This window comes from Oncorhynchus tshawytscha, linkage group LG01 (assembly GCF_018296145.1).
Source record: "Oncorhynchus tshawytscha isolate Ot180627B linkage group LG01, Otsh_v2.0, whole genome shotgun sequence".
Lineage (NCBI taxonomy): Eukaryota > Metazoa > Chordata > Actinopteri > Salmoniformes > Salmonidae > Oncorhynchus > Oncorhynchus tshawytscha.
The window spans coordinates 57,049,366-57,069,670 of NC_056429.1; the positions used below are offsets into that span (position 1 = coordinate 57,049,366).

Below are 20,305 nucleotides of genomic sequence, written 5' to 3' on the forward strand. Positions count from 1 at the left end.
AATACTGCCTTCATCTAAACTGATTGGAGTGGATTTAACCATTTTCATCAATAAGTGATCATTGCTTTCACCTGGTCAGTCTCATGGAAAGAGCATGTTTTGTCCACTGTATAATGAAGTATTTTGAAATCTTAGACTAATCTCATAACTGCCATTATGCTGTTTTTGCTGTGGATTAGGATGCTGGTAGGACCTTTACCAATTTTAGGTGCGACGATTAAATCACTTAAAGTAATCATTCATAAGCCCCACTTGAATTGGAATCAATTACTTTTCACAATGCATGCTGAACTCCTATATCTTGTTCACGCAACGGGTTCGTTGACACTGTATGTTGGAGCAAAACTCCAAGCACTTTATGCATGCTGAGACCATGTCCTTTTAATTGTTTTGTATGCAAAAAAAAATCTAAAAATAAACCAACACTTGAATGTGTAGTTCTGATCATGTGAGTTCTATTTCTTAGAGGTAGATAGTCTGTAAGCAGCACTGGTGAATGCACCTTTTGTCTTTGAAAGGAGTATCCATGTTTTCACATGTATTTAATAAAACAATGTGTCGTGGTTGGGAAGCAATGTGAGACACAAAGGTGACGTGAACAGTTAACATTGAGGTTATTCAGAGTAAAAAATAATAGGTATAAAAGGCTCTGGCTCTTATAAGAGTACAGCAAAGTCATTAAACACCTGTCATTCAAAGATCAGTAATTGTTATACAGTGTTGAACTCTGTTGCACCTGCACAGTAGGAGCTAGTGAACACACCCTCCGTTCTCTCCTAAAGCCTCTGTCAGTGTGCTCCGACCTGCACACGTACAACTGGGGTGTGGTCAGATGACACTAACCTGGCTGGTGTGTTTTCAACCTCTGCTCTGACTCTTGACTCAACCTAACAAAAATACTAGTACAGTCAATACCTTTTTTATTCAACAATGGAATGAAGTTGATTCTTCAGTGAGGACTATTTTGTGGTAGGGAAAATCTTGTTCTTAAAATTAAGGTGTTTGCGGTTACTTTTGTACAGTGTGTTAACCTAGTCTGACCCTTTTACCAGATCATTATCACGTGTGTGTCATAAGTTTTCGGTCTCACTAAACCATGGACCGTCTGAAATTAGTCCTGCAGTATTTTCAGTCCAATTCTGAGTCCATATCAAATGGAATCTGTATTGTACTGGCCCTGATCAGTGTGAAGCTCTACACCAGCTTTGACTTCAACTGCCCCTGTATTCCACAATACAACAAACTCTACGCACTGGGGGTGATGTTTGTCCCGCCTTTAATATTCTTCTTCCTGGGAATCTTGGTTAATCGACACACAGGGGTCATGATGGAAGAATGGTTGAGACCCATTGGGAAGAGAAGCAAAAATCCTGCCATTGTCAAGTGAGTTGTCAAGTGCTGCTGTCAAACCACCTCATGCTCCTGTGTTTACGACCACTACCGTCACAGCTTTTCTTCCAAAAAACTACTACTACTTCCTGTAATTAATTGTGATGTTATTCCTAAACCCTCTGCAGGTACATGTTCTCTGCCATGATGCAGAGGGCTCTACTGGCGCCCATGGTGTGGATTCTGGTCACTCTGCTGGATGGGAAGATCTTCATCTGTGCTTTCAGCATGAGTGTAGACCCCAAGCCTTTCTCAGGTAGCTATATAGCCCGAAACACCTGTCAATCATAACCTTAACTCATAGCCCTGTAACTAACTCTGACTTTCACCCAAACCCTCACCCAGAGTCAAAATAGTGTAGTATTGTCTACTATAACATTTGAACTTGGACTCAAACACAAACTTTAGTTGTACTCTATACTTTCACAGGCATGCCCAACAATACTGGCCTGGACCTGATCAAGCTCATGGCCAAGGTGCCCTGCAAGGAGGATATGATCTTTAGGAACAGCACATTTCGTAAAGCTGTTTCACGCTACGTGCGCTGCTACTCCCAAGTGAGTGCACTCCCGTTTTTAAATACCTCTGAAACTCATGTCTTTACTTTGCGTATTTGAGTTGATGGGTTTAGTATTCAAAGAGATTTTTTTAAATGTTGTTGCCCTACTTAGGTAGGCTGGCTTTTGTTCATTATTTGTACAGTCAAATCCCATTCCTTAACCGGGGTGTGTCAGAAACTATCACCCTGATGACTGATGTCCTCCACTCTCCATTCGAGAATGCCAATGCTTTGTACTGTATTTCCTGACAGGCGATTGGCTGGTCTATCCTCCTCTTCTTCATTCTCTTGGGTGCGCTGGGCCGTCTCATCAAGCCCTGTTTCGACGACCACGCCACCAACCTCCAGACGCGCTACTGGAGCAACTACCTGGACATCGAGCAGAAGCTCTTCGATGAGACCTGCGTGCTTCACTGCCGCGATTTTGCCCGCAAGTGCGTTGTGCAGTTCTTTGAGGGCATGCGGGAAGACGCAGTACTCAGACTGCCTCTCTCACCCGAAGTCAGGTACAGGGGGGAAGAAGACATGGTGGATGAAGAGGAGGAGAGACTCCATGGAATCACCAAGCAGGAACAGATGGATCAACTGCTTCAAACATGGTTCCAGTGTAAACCTGAGCTGGATGTCACTAGGATGGCCTACAGACCTAGGGTGTGTGTCACCTGGGAGGACCACAATGGACAAACCCTCTACTCAGATGTTTAGATGTGTGTGTGCACAATAGTATAAGAATCTATAAGCTACAAACAATACATTCAACATGATTATGTCAAATACTTTTAGAGAGCGGACCTTAGAAATCTTGTTCCTCAGAATATTTGAATATGCTGGGATTTAGACTAGCTAGTTTTGCATAGTTAATTTTACATACTCCATGAATACAAGACATGCAAATTACAGATGGACTGACAAATAGTCCCTAGTTGTGCCTGATTCATCTAATCCCAACAAATAAGTAATTCAGAGGTTACTATGTAATTATAATTTTACAATATATATTAGAGAATCCCTGGTCATTTCTGTACCATAACATATAGTGCCAATAAATATTATTATTGTATATTGTAATTTACTGTATACTGTATATGTAAAGGACACATGGTTTTAGTCGCTTTCAGCTACAGTGCCTGCAGAAGTTATTCATAGCCCTTGATGTATTCCACGTTTTGTTGTGTTACAGCCTGAATTCAAAATTGATTAAATTGTTAGTTTTTTTCTCATCCATCTACACACAATACCCCATAATAACAAAGTGAAAACATGTTTTAGGATGATTTTTTTTTAATGTATTGAAAATGAAATACAGAAATATCTCATTTACATAAGTATTCACATCCCTAGTCCTTGCCAATGACAAGCATACTCATTACATGATGCAGCAACCACCATGCTTGAAAATATGAAGAGTGGTGCTCAGTGATGTGTTGTGTTTGCCCCAAACATAACACTGTATTCAGGACATAATGTTAATTGCAAACAGAATGCATGTTTTTGAATATTTTTTATTATGTACAGGCTTCCTTCTCACTCTGTCATTTAGGCTAGTATTGTGGGGTAACTACAATGTTGTTGATCCATCTGTTTTCTATCACAGTCATTAAACTCTTTAACTGTTTTAAAGTTTTAAAACTTTATGGTGAAATTCCTGAGCAGTTCCCTTCCTCTCCGGCAACTGAGTTAGGAAGGACACCTGTATAATGTAGTGGCAGGGTGTATTGATACACATTCCAAAGTGTAATTAATAACTTCACCACGCTCAAAGGGATATTCAGTGTCAGATTATTACATTTTTTTCCCATCTACCAATAGGTGCCCTTCTTCACCAGGCATTGGGAAAACTCTGGTCTTTGTGGTTGAGTTATTGTTTGGTAGTCATTCAAAAATCACGTTAAACACTTATTGCACAAAGTGAGTCCATGCAGCATATTATGTGACTTGTTAAGCACATTTGTACTCCTAGATTTATTTAGACATGTCATAACAATGGGCTGAATACTTAACTCAAGACATTTCAGCTTTTCATTTTCTTTTCAAAAACATAATTCATCTTTGACATTATGAGGTATTGTGTATAGGCCAGTGGCACATAACCTCAATTGAATCCATTTATATTCAGGCTGTGACACAACAAAATGTGGGGAAAAATGAATGGGTGTGAATACTTTCTGAAGGCACTGTATATCTAGCCTAGACTAGACAATAGGGTTTTTGTCTTTGGTTCAAGCCATGATCATATAGTGCTGACTCTGAAATAATGAACTGAGACAAAGACTACTGTGAATGCAGAGTCTTCCCACTGCATGTATACATGGTGTGCTGGAAACCCTGTGCTTATTAATGGAAGTTGGATCCTGTGCCGGGGTTTCCCCAATTTCATCTTTATGATATTAAAATGTTCCTATAGGAATCAAAGCTTTGAAGTCTCAGGATGTTGTACTGTAGCAATGCTTGACTCAATGCCTTCCTGGTTTGGGGTTTTCTTTTTGTATTTTTAATGCAGTACAGACATGGCTCCAGAGACCACTGCCACAAGCAAAAAGGCTGAGTCCAAAGCGCTTCTAGAATTCTTCATGCTTGATAACAGTGGATCATTTTACAAAACAACTTTTGGTCCAGGGACACGGCTCTTGCCCCCCCCCCCCTCTCCCCTATACCATCTTATCTTCTCCCAGGGCAAGTGAGTGATCTGTGTCACATTTCAGTTCAGCTTGTCCCCATCCTAAGTTCGCCCTCTCCTTTTCTGAGCCCTTTTCTGTGGCCCTCTCTTTGTGATCCTGCTTTTTGCCTTAGGTAATTACTTTTTGGTTATTTTACCATAACACAAGATTGAGAGACTACACCAATCAAATCATATTGATTGTTCAAATGTAGACATTTAGACTGCATGTGATAGGCTTCTTGACAGGGAGACAGTGTGTATTTGGAAACTTGTAGAGGGTGTAAACTATCTGCTGCTGTGTGCCTCTTGCATTCCAGGGTTGTTTTGCCCAGGCTTAGCTAACCATGTGGAAATCTGTGGCAAAGATGTCCTGAAGAGCAACGTTTTGTTTGCCCATATGTTTTTACAATCACGGATGTTGCTCACAATCAAGGAGGTGCTTGAAAAAGTTTTTTTTTTAAACATAGATTATCTGTTATCCAACAGAAAGAAAAGTACATAAAGGAAGTCATTTTACATGGGCTCTGCAATATTTACTGCGGTTCATGGTCTATCGACGCAATGGGAACCCCATTCAACCACAAATTGACCTTTGGTAAGATATCCGAAAATACACAATCCCCCACATCACACCCTGGCCTATATTCATTTCACAGGACTGAGTCATGCCAGTGTGTGACGAGGATAACAAAGAAACTGTGAAACAATAGTGTAACCCCAGGATGACTTGCCAGTTTTAGACGGCAAACCCCACGCTAAGGAGCAGCCATTGGGCTGGTAAATATGCTCTTTGTTGAGTCAGCGTGTGCAGGCTTTGGGCCCACATGCTGGGGGTGGAGAGAAATATGCCTGGGTTATCTGTGAGGTTATCAACGAGACTGCTAGCTGTAAACGTATGGAAGCGACCCATTAACACCATTTCCTTCATTGCAACGCTGCGTCTGTTAGTTTAGCAAAAGGCTCATCAACTCTGTTTTATTTGTGTCCCATAGTGTAGGAAGCTTTGTACGTTATCTTAAAAAGGCCTGTACATGTTCCTATACTCCTGAATTATGTCATGTTGAAGCATTTCTCAAGCTTGTTCGCCCACAGGTCATATTGTTATTGTTATCTCACACAAGCAGAACAAAAACATATTAATCAAAAAGTGTAACAGTGCTAGCTTTTAAAGTATTCAATTGTATAGTAGGTCAAATTCTTTACGTTGACATACTTTTATGGTGCTGAGGACTTTGGTTTTTATGGGTGTCAAAACATCAATTATTTTCCAGTGTTAACATGATAATGATACATTGCAACTGTCCACGTGCTGCATGTCGAAAACGCTGTATTTTAAGTACTGTGAAAGACACAGCGCAAGTCCCACATGCCTTAACAATTAATAAAAGCATTCTGACATTTGTTCTGATTTATAATCATTATCATGTGTGCATAAACTAATGTCATTAAGGCCAAATGTAGTTCAAAATGCCTTTTAAAGTTCAAGAGGAAAAAGGGGCCGACTGGATCAGAACTTAAATTGGTTTCAAGAACCTGTTATGTTTTTCACACCGAAATGACAGGAATTCCAAATCAACACACACTTTTATCAATGTGGGTTTTGAAGTGTCAGCATTGAAAAGAAATGTACAACCTCATTCCAAGTTTGCTGACAAAAAGAGAAAAAGAAACTGGACGTGCATGCTCTTTCATTTCTACTAATGTGGGCACTGTTATGACCACAGTTGTCATTAACGTACAATTATTCATCAAACAACATTCAGCATATTGTCTGAGATTAATATTGACAGGTTTCTGCCTTGATTGACATGTTAGTCATAACCCTTTAGAGATGATTTGCCAGTACCATTATCTTCACAAATAAGTGTCACATATTAGACTGACATCTTAAATAATATGCCCCTATCTTATTGCTTCGGGTTAAAGGTGCACCCCGGTGCATTCAGTCTATATAACTTGACTAAAGTTCAGGAACACCTCATATGTTTGTTTAGCAGCAGCACCATTGCAGACACAGTCAGATTTACTCAAAAGGAGTCAGAATGCCTTATGATAACACAGACAGTAATCAGATTGCTGAGGTCATCTCCCTCCTCGAGAGAGAGTTTGATCTGAACTAAAACGACCCCCCCCATCTCAACTTACTATATTTGGGGCTTAATAAAACCTCAACTGCCCTTCTTTCTGATCTTCTGACCACCAGAATCAAATTACCCTAAATTGGGTTATTCTTAGGTTAGTCAGCAAGTGACAAAATTAAAGGCTTAGATGTGGGTATGGTGAAGCCAATGGCTTCTGTATAAGTGTAGGTGCATGAGTGTGCCCTTATGCTTTCATTTTGGGTCTGTTCCATTGGTGTCTTTGTCAAACTCTTTCAATCAAATGAAATCAAGACAAAAGCTTGTGGATCAGGTGGGGGGACGGCTCTTTGCTTGTGATGGAAAGTGCAGCCGGAGGTCTGGTGTAGCGAACATTTTGTTGTGTTACATCCTGGATTGGATTAAAACAAATAATTGCACTCATTTACACAAAATACCTCATAATGACAAAATTAAAAAATGTTTTTAGATTTAAAATTATTTATTAAAAATTAAATACAGAAATATTTTTATTTACATAAGTACTAACACCATAAGTCAATACATGTTCGAATCATCTTTGGCAGCAATTACAGCTGTGAGTTGTTCTGGGTAATTCTCAAAGAACTTTACACTCCTGGATTGTACAATACTTGCTCATTATTCTTTTTCAAATTCTTCCAGATCTGTCAAGTTGGTTGTTGATCATTGCTAGACCGACATGTTCAAGTCTTGCCATAGATTTTCAAGACGATTTAAGTCAAAACTGTAACTAGGCCACTAAGGAACAATCAATGTCGTCTTGGTAAGCAATTTGTATCCCAGTGTCTGTTGGAAAGCAGACGAAACCAGGTTTTCCTCTAGGATTTTTCCTGTGCTTAGCTACATTTAGATTTATTTCTTTTTTAACTCCATAGTCCTTGCCAATTTACAAGCATACCCATAACATGATGCAGCCACCACCATGATTGAAAATATGAAGAGTGGTACGCAGTGATGTGTTGTGTTGGATTTGCCCCAAACATAACACTTTGTATTCAGGACATAAAGTTAAATTCTTTGTGTCATTTTTTGCAGTTTTACTTTAGTGCCTTATTGCATATTTTTTATTCTATTTTCTATCTTATTGCATATTTTTATTCTATTTTCTATCTTATTGCATATTGTTTATTCTGTACCAGCTTTCTTCGTTTCACTCTGTCATTTAGGTTAGTATTGTGGAGTAACTATAATGTTGATCCATCCTCAATTTTCTCCTATCACAGCCATTAAACTCTGTAACTGTTTTAAAGTCACAATTGGCCTCATGGTGAAATCCTTGAGCGGTTTGCTTCCTCTCCAGCAACTGAGTTAGGAAGGACGCTCGTGTCTTTGTAGTGACTGGGAGTATTGATACACCATCCAAAGTGTAATTAATAACTTTTTTTTACCCATCTACCATAGGTGCCCTTCTTTGCGAGGCATTGGAAAACCTCCCTGGTCTTTGTGGTTGAATCTGTGTCTGACATTCACTGCTCACCTGAGGGACCTTTCAGCTTATTGTATGTGTTGGGTACAGACACTATTATTGCACACAGTCCATTCAACTTATTATGTAACTTGTTAATCAAATGTTTACTCCTGAACATATTTAGGCTTTCCATAACAAAGGTGTTGAATATTTATTTACTCAAGACATTTCAGCTTTTAATTTTTAAATAATTTATAAAAAAATATAAAAAATAACATAATTCACTAAATATATATATATTTAATTCAGGCTGTGATACAACAACATTTAGAAAAAGTCAAGGGGAGCGAATACCTTACAGTGTTGAGTGCTTTTTGAGGTCGGTTCAGTTTCGGTTAGATTATTTTTTAAATAATCACAGTTTTCAATTTCAAGATTATTTTATTTGACATTTTGCACTATGCATTTTGTGGGTTGAATGCTCCAACTACACAACTAATTCCAAATAATAAAACAGTTAATGAACGTCCCATGATGGTAGTGACTGCCCATTAATTCTTATCGCTTAGTAGCCATACTTTATTTTTTTACTCTAATATATTACTTTACGAAAATATTTCAGTTGTGTATATTACATTTGTTTTATTTGATGACTATTATTTTATTCCAAGTCATCATCTCATCTCTATAGATCTGCTGCCTATGCTGTCTGACAAAATCGCTGTTTTATAGTTCTTTAAAGTAAATAAGCATACTTTTATGGCTGCCTAATACCAACTATCAATCACTTAGATCATGTATTTTCAGGTAGAGATACGTCATGAAGCAACAGCTGCTCTCTATATCAGGGCTTCCCGAAAAAAAAAATTTTGCCCGAGCATTTCACAGCTGATTCAAATAACCAACTCATCATCAAGCTTTAATCATTTTAAATCAGCTGTGTAACTCTAGGGCAAATCCAAAACGTGCACCCCTTTGGGTCCCGAGGACCAAGTTTGGGAAACACTGCCTTAGGAACTCACTTGGTGAAGGCCACAGAACTGAAAATGAATTCATTCAACAACCATGTTTCTATCACTAACAAATAGAGTACTACAATTCACTCAAAGGCAAGGCACACTGGGAAATTATAGTGGAAGTGTGGTTTAGTGGAGTTACTCAAAATGTTCAAGCTGATACAACTAAAATATCTACCCCCTACTGCAGTGGTCACCAACCTTTTCTGAGTCAAGATCACTTTCGCAGTCAAAAAGCAAGCCAAGATCTAGCGCTCAGATTTTTTCTTAAATTACTATTTTTTTTAAACCATGCCTTAAAAAAAAAAAACATTAAGTTAATAAAAACAGTTCTGTAGGAATGATGGTCATGTTGCTTTCAAGACAATTGGGAACTTGGAGGGAAAAAACCTAGGTAATATCATGACGTCAGTGATCTTCAGGTCATATTTTGCAAATATTTTCTTACTTAAAAGAAGAACTCTGCATTGTTGGTTAAGGGCATGTAAAGTAAGCATTTCACAGTAAGGTCTACTACACCTGTTGTATTCGGCACATGTGACAAAGTCCACCGTCAAACCAAAAGGGATTGTTTCATTATGTAGACAATGCAGTCTAGCCTAGCTATATACAGTATTTAGCTGGTGGCCTATTTAAATTAAACATTGGCAGGTCCGGCGTTATGGGCGAATCCTAGGGGGCCTGGCCCACCCTACCGCATCTCCATGCCCGTCCTCTGTCTCAGTATCTGTAGACCATGTATCTGATGCTATCTGGATCAAAAGAGTATGTCATGTCATGCTATATCTGTCCAGACAGCATCAGATACATGGGCTAGATATAGAATGGCGCTGTTTTGCTTGCTCTGATGCTTTTTCCGGTGACGTTTTTATTTTGTTTAAACTTTATTTAACTAGGCAAGTCAGTTAAGAAGAAATTCTTATTTTATAATGACGGCCTAGCCCGGCCTACCCTAACCCGGATGACGCTGGGCCAATTGTGTGCCATCCTATGGGACCCCCGATCACGGCTGGTTGGGATACATACAGTGCATTCGGGAAGTATTCAGACTCCTTGACTTTTTCCACATTTTGTTATGTTGCAGAAGTACTCTAAAATTGTTTGTTTTTTTACTTCAACAATTGACACTCAATACCCCATAATGACAATGCAAAAACAGGTTTTTAGAAAATGTTGCACATTTATAACAAATACATAACTGAAATAACACATTTACATAAGTATTCAGACTCAGTACTTTGTTGAAGCACCTTTAGCAGCAATTAAAGTCTTGAGTCTTCTAGGGTATGACACTTCAAGCTTGGCACCCCTGTATTTGGGGAGTTTTCAGATCTCTCCAGAGATGTTCGATCGGGATCAAGTCTGGGCTCTGGCTGGGCCACTCAAGGACATTCAGAGACTTGTCCCGAAGCCACTACTGCGTTGACTTGGCTGTGTGCTTAGGGTCGTTGTCCTGTTGGAAGGTGAACCGTCACCCCAGTCTGAAGTCCTGAGCACTCTGGAACAGGTTTTCATCAAGGATCTGTCTTTACTTTGCTTCGTTCATCTTTCCCTCGATCATGACTAGTCTCCCAGTCTGTACTGCTGAAAAACTTCCCCACAGAATGATGATGCCACCACTATGCTTCACCGTACGGATGGTGTCAGGTTTCCTCCAGACGTGATGCTTGGCATTCAGGCCAAAGAGTTCAATCTTGGTTTCATCAGACCAGAGGATCTTGTTTATCATGGTCTGAGAGTCTTTAGGTGCCTTCTGTCAAATTCCAAGCGGGATTTCATATGCCTTTTACTGAGGAGTGGCTTCCGTCTGGCCACTGTACCATACAGGCTGGTGGAGTGCTGCAGAGATGGTTGTCCTTCTTGAATTTTCTCCCATCACCACAGATGAACTCTAGGGCTCAGCAGAATGACCATCGGGTTTTTGGTCACCTCCCTGACCAAGTCCCTTCTCCATCGATTGCTCAGTTTGTCCAGGCGGCCAGCTCTAGGAAGAGTCTTGGTGGTTCCAAACTTCTTCTATTTCAAAATTATGAATGCCACTGCATTCTTGGGGACCTTCAATGGTGTAGATACTTTTTTGTACCCTTCCCCAGATCTGTGTCTCGACATAATCCTGGCTCTGGGCTCTATGGACTATTCCGTCGACCTCATGGCTTGGTTTTTCCTCTGACATGCATTGTCAACTGTGGGACCTTATATAGACAGGTGTGTGCCTTTCCAAATCATGTCTAATCAATGTAATTTACCACAGGTGGACTCCAATCAAGTTGTAGAAACATCTCAAGGATGATCAATGGAACCAGGATGCACCTGAGCTCATTTTTGAGACTCATAGCAAAGGGTCTGAATACTTATGTGAACCAGTTTATTTTTTATACATTTGCCAAAATGTCTAAAAAAACTGTTTTTGCTTGGTCATTATGGGGTATTGTGTGTAGATTTATGATGACATTTTTTAAAATACATTAATGGAATACGGCGATAACGTAACAAAATGTGGAAAAAGTGAAGGGGTATGAATAATATCCGAAAGCACAGTTTCAGCAGAGAGGAAGAGGCAAAACGAGAGGTCTCACTCTTGCCAAACTCTGTCCAGAATAAGCTCAATGTTTCTATGGGCATAATATGCAAACCTAAGCTTGTCTCCTGCCTTTCTGCCTTTGGGACAAAGGCTCCCATTGTTAGGGCAGAGACATGAGCATCTTGTCCTTTTATACAGATCTCTGGTTTCAACCTCGAGTGAATTGGAAAGAAAAGTTGGAAAAATGTAACCAGTACTTTCGGGTGTCAGGGAAAATATATAGAGTAAAAAGTACATTATTTTCTTTAGAAATGTAGTGAAGGAAAAGTAGTAAAAAATATAAATAGTAAAGTAAAGGACAGATACCCCAAAAAACTACTAAAGTAGCACTTTAAAGTAATTTTACTTAAGTACTTTACACCACTGCAATTAGGTGAGGAGGCCGAGGCGGGCCTCCGTCGGCTCCGCTGAGAAATAGGCTAATTAGATGCATGAAAACTATACCGAACAAAAGTATCAATGCAAAATGTAAAGTGTTGGTCTCATGTTTCATGAGCTGAAATAAAAGATCCCAAAAGTTTGCCATATGCACAAAAAGCTTATTTCTCTAAAATGTTGTGCAAAAATGTGTTTACATCCCTGTTAGTGAGCATTTCTCATTTTCTAAGATAATCAATCCATCTAATAGATGTGGCATATCAAGAAGCTGATTAAACAGCATTATCATTACACAGGTGAACCTTGTGCTGGGGACAATAAAAGTCCACTCTAAAATGTGAAGTTTTGTCACACAACACAACACCACAGATGTCTCAAGTTATGAGGGAGCGTGCAGTTGGAAAGCTGACTGCAGGAAGGTCCACCAGAGCTGTTGCCAGATAATGAAATGTTCATTTCGCAACCATAAGTCGCCTCCAACGTCATTTTTGAGAATTCAACAATAAGTCCAAATGGCTTCACAACCGCAGACCACTTGTAACCACGTCAGCTCAGGGCCTCCACATCCAACTTCTTCACCTGCAGGATCGCCTAAGACTAGCCACCCGGACTGCTGATGGCAATTTGAATGCACAGAGATACCATGATGAGATCCTGAGGCCCATTGTCGTGCCATTCATCAGCCGCCATCACCTCATGTTTCAGCATGATAGTGCACAGCCCCATGTCGCAAGGATTTGTACAAATTTCCTGGAAACTGTAAATGTGCCAATTCTTCCATGGTCTGCATACTCACCATACATGTCCCCCATTCAGCATGTTTGGGATGCTCAGGCTCGACGTGTACGACAGCATGTTCCAGTTCCCGCCAATATCCAGCAACTTCACGTACCCATTGAAGAGGAGTGGGATAATATTCCACAGGCCACAATCCCCCCTGATCAACTCTATGCAAAGGAGATGTGTCGCATGAGGCAAATGGTGGTCACACCAAATACGGAGTGGTTTGGGGTCACCGTTCAGAAGTTTGGGGTCACTTAGAAAAGTCCTTGTTTTTGAAAGAAAAGCTATTTTTTTGTCGATTAAAATAACATCAAATTGATCATAAATACAGTGAATGACTATTGTAGCTGGACACAGCAGATTTTTAATGGAATATCTACATAGGCGTACAGAGGCCCATTATCAGCAACCATCACTCCTGTGTTCCAATGGCACGTTGTGTTAGCTAATCCAGGTTTATCATTTTAAAAGGCTATTTGATCATTAGAAAACCATTTTGCAATTATGTTAGCACAAATGAAAACTGTTGTCCTGATTACAGAAGCAATAAAACTGGCATTCTTTAGACTAGTTGAGTATCTGGAGCATCAGCATGTGTGGATTCGATTACAGGCTCAAAATGGCTAGAAACAAAGCACTTTCTTCTGAAACTCGTCAGTCTATTCTTGTTCTGAGAAATGAAGGCTATTCCATGTGAGAAATTGCCAAGAAACTGAAGATCTCGTACAACGCGGTGTACTTCTCCCTTCACAGAACAGTGCAAACTGGCCCTAACCAGAATAGAAAGAGGAGTGGGAGGCCCCAGTGCACAACTGAGCAAGAGGACAAGTACATTAGAGTGTATAGTTTGAGAAACAGACGCCTCACAAGTCCTCAACTGGCAGCTTCATTAAATATTACCCACAAAACATCAGTCTCAACAGTGAAGAGACTGAGATGCTGGTCTTCTAGGCATAATAATACACACCTCCATTAAAAGATTCTAGGGTGGTATTTGCCGCCCTCTGGTGCCAAGAGGAACCCCCCCCTGTCAGCCTCGGGGGTACAGCAAAAACGGGTCTAGGACTTACTGGTTAGGACTGTGTGAGGCGCTGCCACCACACCAAAGTTGCGAGGAATGCTGGAGTGAGGTGGGACGGGGCCAGTCGGCAACTGCCTCAATTTTTACGGGGTTCATTTGGATGCCTGTGGTAGAGGTAATGTGACCAGGAAGGAAACCTGGGATACGTGGAACTCACACTTCTCTATCTTGATATAGTTGACTCTGCAGGAGGCGTCTCAGGACTTGGTGGACATGCAGTGTGTGATCCGGAATGGTCTTGGAGAAGATCAAGATGTCGTTGAGGTAAACAAAGATGAACCAATTCAACATGTCCCTCAGGGTGTCATTGACCAATTCTTGAAAGACTGCCGGAGAGTTCGATAATCCGAAAATAATGACGAAATACTCATAGTGGCCACTAGGGGTGATAAAAAAAATCTCGTAAACTGGAGATTTACATTTCCCTCACTAACTTTATACATCAGCTATCTGAGCAGCTAACCGATCGCTGCAGATGTACATAGTCCATCTGTAAATAGCCCACCCAATCTACCTACCTCATCCACATATTGTTTTTATTTACTTTGCTGCTCTTTTGCACACCAGTATCACTACTTACACACCATCATCTGCTCATCATCATCTGCTCATCTATCACTCCAGTGTTAATCTGCTAAATTGTAATTACTTTGCTACTATGGCCTATTTATTGCCATACCTCCTCATGCCATTTGCACACACTGTATATAGAATTTCTTTTTTCTATTGTGTTGACTGTACACTTGTTTATTCCATGTAACTCTGTGTTGTTGTTTCTGTCGCACTGCTTTGCTTTATCTTGGCCAGGTAGCAGTTGTAAATGAAAACTTGTTCTCGACTAGCTTACCTGGTTAAATAAAGGTGAAATAAAAAATAAAAAAATAAAGACAGTCTTCCACTCATCTCCTTCCCTGATTCTCACCAGATTGCAACGCTTACAGAGGTCCAGTTTGGTGAAGAATTGGGCCCTTTGTACCAACTCCAATGCGGAGGACATCAGGGGTAGGGAGTAACAATTCTTGATCGTAATCTGGTTCAGCTCTCTGTTGTCGATGCAGGGATGCAGGCCTCCATTCTTCTTACCCATGAAGAAGCCTGCACCAGCAGGGGATGTAGAGGGGAGATTGAAACCTGCCTCCAGTGACTCCAGTGTAATTGTTCATGACTGCTGGTTCAGGGGTCGAAAGGGAGCACAGATGACCTCGGGAAGTTCTATGGCACAGTCGTAATGACGATGAGGGGAAGGGTGGCAGCCTGCCTCTTACTGAAAGCATCCCGGAGGTTGAGGAGCAGGAAAAAAGCATTGGTCTTCAAGGGATGCAAACCGGAATGATGGAGTGGTGTCAAAAGGGTGCTGTCTTACCCATTCCCAGATGCAGTTGTCAACCTGATTGCCAGCGTCATCCCGAGGTCCTCTCCCAGTTCCCGACTGGCCAGTTCATCTTTGATGGAGTTAGACAGACCTTGGTGGAAAGCAGTAACTAGTGCCTCCGTATTCCACCCACTCTTGGCGGCGAGGGTGCGAAACTAAATGACAAAGTCAGCAACTGGTCTGACCTCTTGGCAGAGGTCGAACAGTCGGCTGGTCGCTTCTCGTCCACCGACTGGGTGGTCGAAGACTCGTCGCAGCTTGGCAGTGAAGGCTACTATGGATCTGCAAGATAGTGGCTGCTGTTCCTACAATGCCGTTGCCCACGCCAGGGCCTTGCTCGAGAGTAGAAAGATGATGTAGGCGATCATGGCCCAATCTGTGTGGAACGAGGTGGACTGTAGCTCAAACACCAGAGAACACTGAGTGATAAACCCCTTGCATCCTCCCAGGTAGCCGTCTTACCGCTCGGGGGCTGGGATCTTGGGCTACCGATGTAGAACCACGACGGCATCTGTAGCACTGGCTGATGAGACTTGGACATTGGCTCCTCCTGGGTTGGGGGCTTGCCGTTTTTGGAAGAGGTTGGAGTGAGCTGGGTTGGGACAGGGTTAACAGGTCCGAAGGGGAATCCAAGGGAGTGGTGGTGAGCTGAATCCAGAACAGGGTAGCAGTGAGATGTGGAACAGGAACCAGTGTGGCAAAACTGCAGTGAGAGGATTTTTATTTGACCTTTATTTAACTAGGCAAGTAAGTTAAGAACAAATTCTTATTTTCAATGACAGCCTAGGAACAGTGGGTTAACTGCCTTGTTCAGAATGACAGATTTTTTACATTGTCAGCTCGGGGATTCAATCTTACAACCTTTTGGTTACAAGTCCAATGCTCTAACCACTAGGCTACTTGCTGCCACAAGGATAAATAGTGTCAGGCAGGAAAACAGGCACAGCAGGATACAGGATCTTAAATTACAACAAAAAGCTGTAAGCATGACTGACTGAACGGAGATTACGATCTGGCAGAGTGGAAGTGGCTGGACTGATTATTTGTAGAGGTCTTGATTATGGAACAGATTGCAGCTGTTGGGGATCTGCTCTGACTCCAGCACACCTGTCTCCAACCACACAATCACACAGAGAGAGCGAGAGAGAGGGAGAGTGTACTGGGGGAATGGCTGCAGGTCAAGGAGACACCGTATGTCCACTAGGGGGTGTGGCAGAAGCAGATGTGACAGACTCTGCAAGTCCCTGAAGGGTCCCGGAGATTTGGCATAGCTATTCTTGCTGCTGTCCTAACAGTGCTCCTTGGTAGGCTACCACATTCCAGATCTGGGTGATCTCTGCTGGGTCCATGATGTGGTAGAAGCTTGCTGTGATGTGATGAGGTTGGACCCATGTGCAGAAGAGACCAGACGAGGAATCAGTGGTTAAGGATAAACATAAATACTTTACTGAGAAACAGTAGCCGCAGGATCACAGTACACTAGAAAACAACAAACACTAAGTCTCGAAAACTCACTCAGGAAATGAACGCACACGGTAAACAATTCAAGCCTCTGCAAAGGACCACAGAAAACACACCTCTTTTTAATTTTTTTATTTATTTAAAGAAATTATTACTGTCTTGTCGCTACAACTTCCGTACGGGCTCGGGAGAGACGAAGGTCGAGAGTCATGCGTCCTCCGAAACACAATCCAACCAAACCAAGCCGCACTGCTTCTTAATTTTAAGGAGGCTGCGAATTTTCATAACTTTTTGTTAAAAATCGCGCAACATTTCAACGTCCTGCTACTCATGCCAGGAATATAGTATATGCATATGATTAGTATGTGTGGATAGAAAACACTCTGAGGTTTATAAAACTGGTTAAATCATGTCTGTGACTATAACAGAACATGTTTAGCAGGCAAAATCCCAAGGAAAACTGTTCACAAAAAAATATATATATATCCCTCCGCCAGTCTCTGTATTGTCTATGGCAAGGGAAAATAGATAGCGACCAGTTTACAATGCCTACAGCTTCCACACGATGTCGCCAGTACTGGCATTTAGATTGAAGTTAATCCTTGGTCAGATGAGAAATAGGCACTTCCTGTTATTGAGTACACAGCAGGAAGTTTTGAGAGAGAGAAAATGGACCATCATTTCAAAACGTGCTGCTATTGAATACAGATCGCCCCGTGATCAATTTGATCGATTATTAACGTTTACTAATACCTAAAGTTGGATTACAAAAGTAGTTTGAAGTGTTTTGTCAAAGTTTATAGGCAACTTTTTTAATTTAAAAAAATGACGTTGCGTTTTGGAACGGTGCTTTTTCATGGATCAGACGGACTTCATAAATGGACATTTTGGGTATACATGGACGGATTTAATTTAAAAAAAGACCCAATTGTGATGTTTATGGGACATATAGGAGTGCCAACAAAGAAGCTCGTCAAAGGTAATGAATGTTTTATATTTTATTTCGGCGTTTTGTGTAGCGCCGGCTACGCTAATAATTCTGTTTACGTCCCCTTTGGGAATTTCGGGGTTTGCATGCTATCAGATAATAGCTTCTCATGCTTTCGCCAAAAAGCATTTTAAAAATCTGACATGTTGGCTAGATTCACAAAGAGTGTAGCTTTAATTGAGTACCCTGCATGTGTGTTTTAATGAAAGTTTGAGTTGTATCGAGTACTATTAGTTGTCAGTCTGAAATGTCCTCTGATTTCCGCTGATGTTGATCCCTGTACAGGGACAGCAGCCGTAAGAAGTTTGCGCATCCAACCCAGAAGCCAACCAATGTGTCGGAGGAAACACTGTGCACCTAGCTGTCTGGTCAGCGTGCACTGCGCCCGGCCCACCACAGGAGTCGCTAGTGCGTGATGAGAGCACTAGCGACTCCTGAGCTAGCACTGTAATGCAGTGCCTTAGACCACTGCACCACCCGGGAGGCCCAGAAAACACACCTCTTTTAACAGGGACACACTCATGAAATAATAAGACACACCTGAGTCCAATACAAGTCTCTAGGGCGGTCTCTGTTGCCCTCTGGTGCCAGGAGGAACCATGACAACCTGTGTATAGCCGTATGTAAGACAACTGCTGGGACTGCCCCAGTGGAGCTCCTGACAGACAGCCACTATGGTGCATTAAGTTTGTTGGAACCTCGTCAGCTCGCTAATAATAAACATTGATTCATTTAATATTGACTTTGAGTGTCCCTGTGTAAGAATTTCAACAACACCCTCTTTGCTGCTATAACAGCCTCCACTCTTCTGGGAAGGCTTTCCACTAGATGTTGGAACATTGCTGCTATAACAGCCTCCACTCTTCTGGGAAGGCTTTCCACTAGATGTTGGAACATTGCTGCTATAACAGCCTCCACTCTTCTGGGAAGGCTTTCCACTAGATGTTGGAACATTTCTGCTATAACAGCCTCCACTCTTCTGGGAGGCTTTCCACTAGATGTTGGAACATTGCAGCGGGTACTTGCTTCCACTTAGCCACAAGAGCATTAGTGAGGTCGGGCACTGATGTTGGGCGATTAGGCCTGGCTCGCCGTCAGCGTTCCAATTCATCCCAAAGGTGTTGATGGGGTTGAGGTCAGGGTTCTGTGCAGGCCAGTCAAGTTCTTCCACACCGATCTTGACAAGCCATTTCTGTATGGACCTCGCTTCCTGCTGAAACAGGAATGGGCTTTCCCCAAACTGTTGCCACAAAGTTGGAAGCACAGAATCGTCTTGAATGGCATTGTACGTTATATCGTTAAGATTTCCCTTCATTGGAACTAAGGGGCCTAGCCAGAACCATGAAAAACAGTCCCAGACCATTATTCCTCCTCCACCAAACTTTACAGTCAGCATTATGCATTCGGGCAGGTAGAGTTCTCCTGGCATCTGCCAAACACAGATTTGTCCGTTGGACTGCCAGATGGTGAGACGTGATTCATCACTCTAGGGAAACATGTTTCCACTGCTCCAGAGTCCAATGGTGGCGAGCTTTACACCACTCCAGCCGACTCCTGGCATTGTGCATGGTGATCTTAACCTTGTGTGTGGTTGCACGGCCATGGAAAACCATTTCATAAAGCCCTAACGAACGGTTATTGTGCTGACATTGCTTCCAGAGGGAGTTTGGGGATTGGTAGTGAGTGTTGCAACCGAGGACAGTAGATTTTTACGCTTTGCGCACTTCAGCACTCCCGTTCTGTGAGCTTGTGTGGCCTACCACTTTACAGATGAGCCGTTGTTGCTCTTAGACGTTTCCACTTCACAATAACAGCACTTACAGTTGACTGGGGCAGCTCTAGCAAGGCAGAGATTTAACAAACTGACTTGTTGGAAAGGTGGCGTTAAAAGTCACTGAGCTCTTCAGTACGAGCCATTCTACTGCCAATGTTTGTCTATGGAGATTGCATGGCGGTGTGCTCGATTTTATACACCTGTCCAATCAAGTCAAATCAAATTGCATTGGTCACATAGACACATGTCAGCAACAGGTGTGGCTGACATTGCCAAATCCACTAATTTGAAGGAGTGTCCACATACTTTTTTTTCTGAAATGTTTTCAAACGTCTCACTTTGGCTATCATTGATTAACAGTAGTACAGTAGCAGGCTTGAAGTGTCGTGAAACATTTCCAGATCCATTGTTTTGTTGAGATGTTATATGTTAGCAAATGCCAATACAGTCTGGCTTTAACAATGGGATAAAATGTCAGATATCTAGTCAAGAATCTACTTGGGGATTTTATTTTGGTGTAAAAGTAGATTAGGAACTCTACTGTGAGGCAGACTGGATCATCCAGTCCATTTTCCTTTGGTATTTCCTGGCCCATGTGAGCATTTATAATGAAAGACAGCAAAGCACATTCTCCACCCTGTCTCTCTTCTGAGATGCAAAAGTGAAACATATCTGTTTTCCCAATAGAGTAATTGACACATGATGCAGATTCCATCCCCCTCACTTTCCCTATGAC

General features: G+C 41.7%; 1 protein-coding gene across 1 annotated transcript; it reads left to right on the forward strand.

The window, feature by feature from the left end:
- The first annotated feature begins 788 nt into the window (after positions 1-788).
- Positions 789-3,193, forward strand: calhm3 (calcium homeostasis modulator 3). The gene is made up of 4 exons (XM_024421603.2): positions 789-1,383; positions 1,518-1,645; positions 1,819-1,946; positions 2,201-3,193. The coding sequence occupies exons 1-4, from the start codon at positions 1,097-1,099 to the stop codon at positions 2,651-2,653; spliced, it is 996 nt and encodes a 331-aa protein (XP_024277371.1). The 5' UTR covers positions 789-1,096; the 3' UTR covers positions 2,654-3,193.
- The last annotated feature ends 17,112 nt before the right edge of the window (positions 3,194-20,305 follow it).

Excerpts from the sequence above, each read along its gene's own strand:
- calhm3 (XM_024421603.2), top strand. The coding sequence starts at position 1,097 with ATGGACCGTCTGAAATTAGTCCTGCAGTATTTTCAGTCCAATTCTGAG. Across the intron at positions 1,384-1,517 it reads AAAAATCCTGCCATTGTCAA|GTACATGTTCTCTGCCATGA; the intron begins GTGAGTTGTCAA and ends AACCCTCTGCAG. Across the intron at positions 1,646-1,818 it reads AGACCCCAAGCCTTTCTCAG|GCATGCCCAACAATACTGGC; the intron begins GTAGCTATATAG and ends ATACTTTCACAG.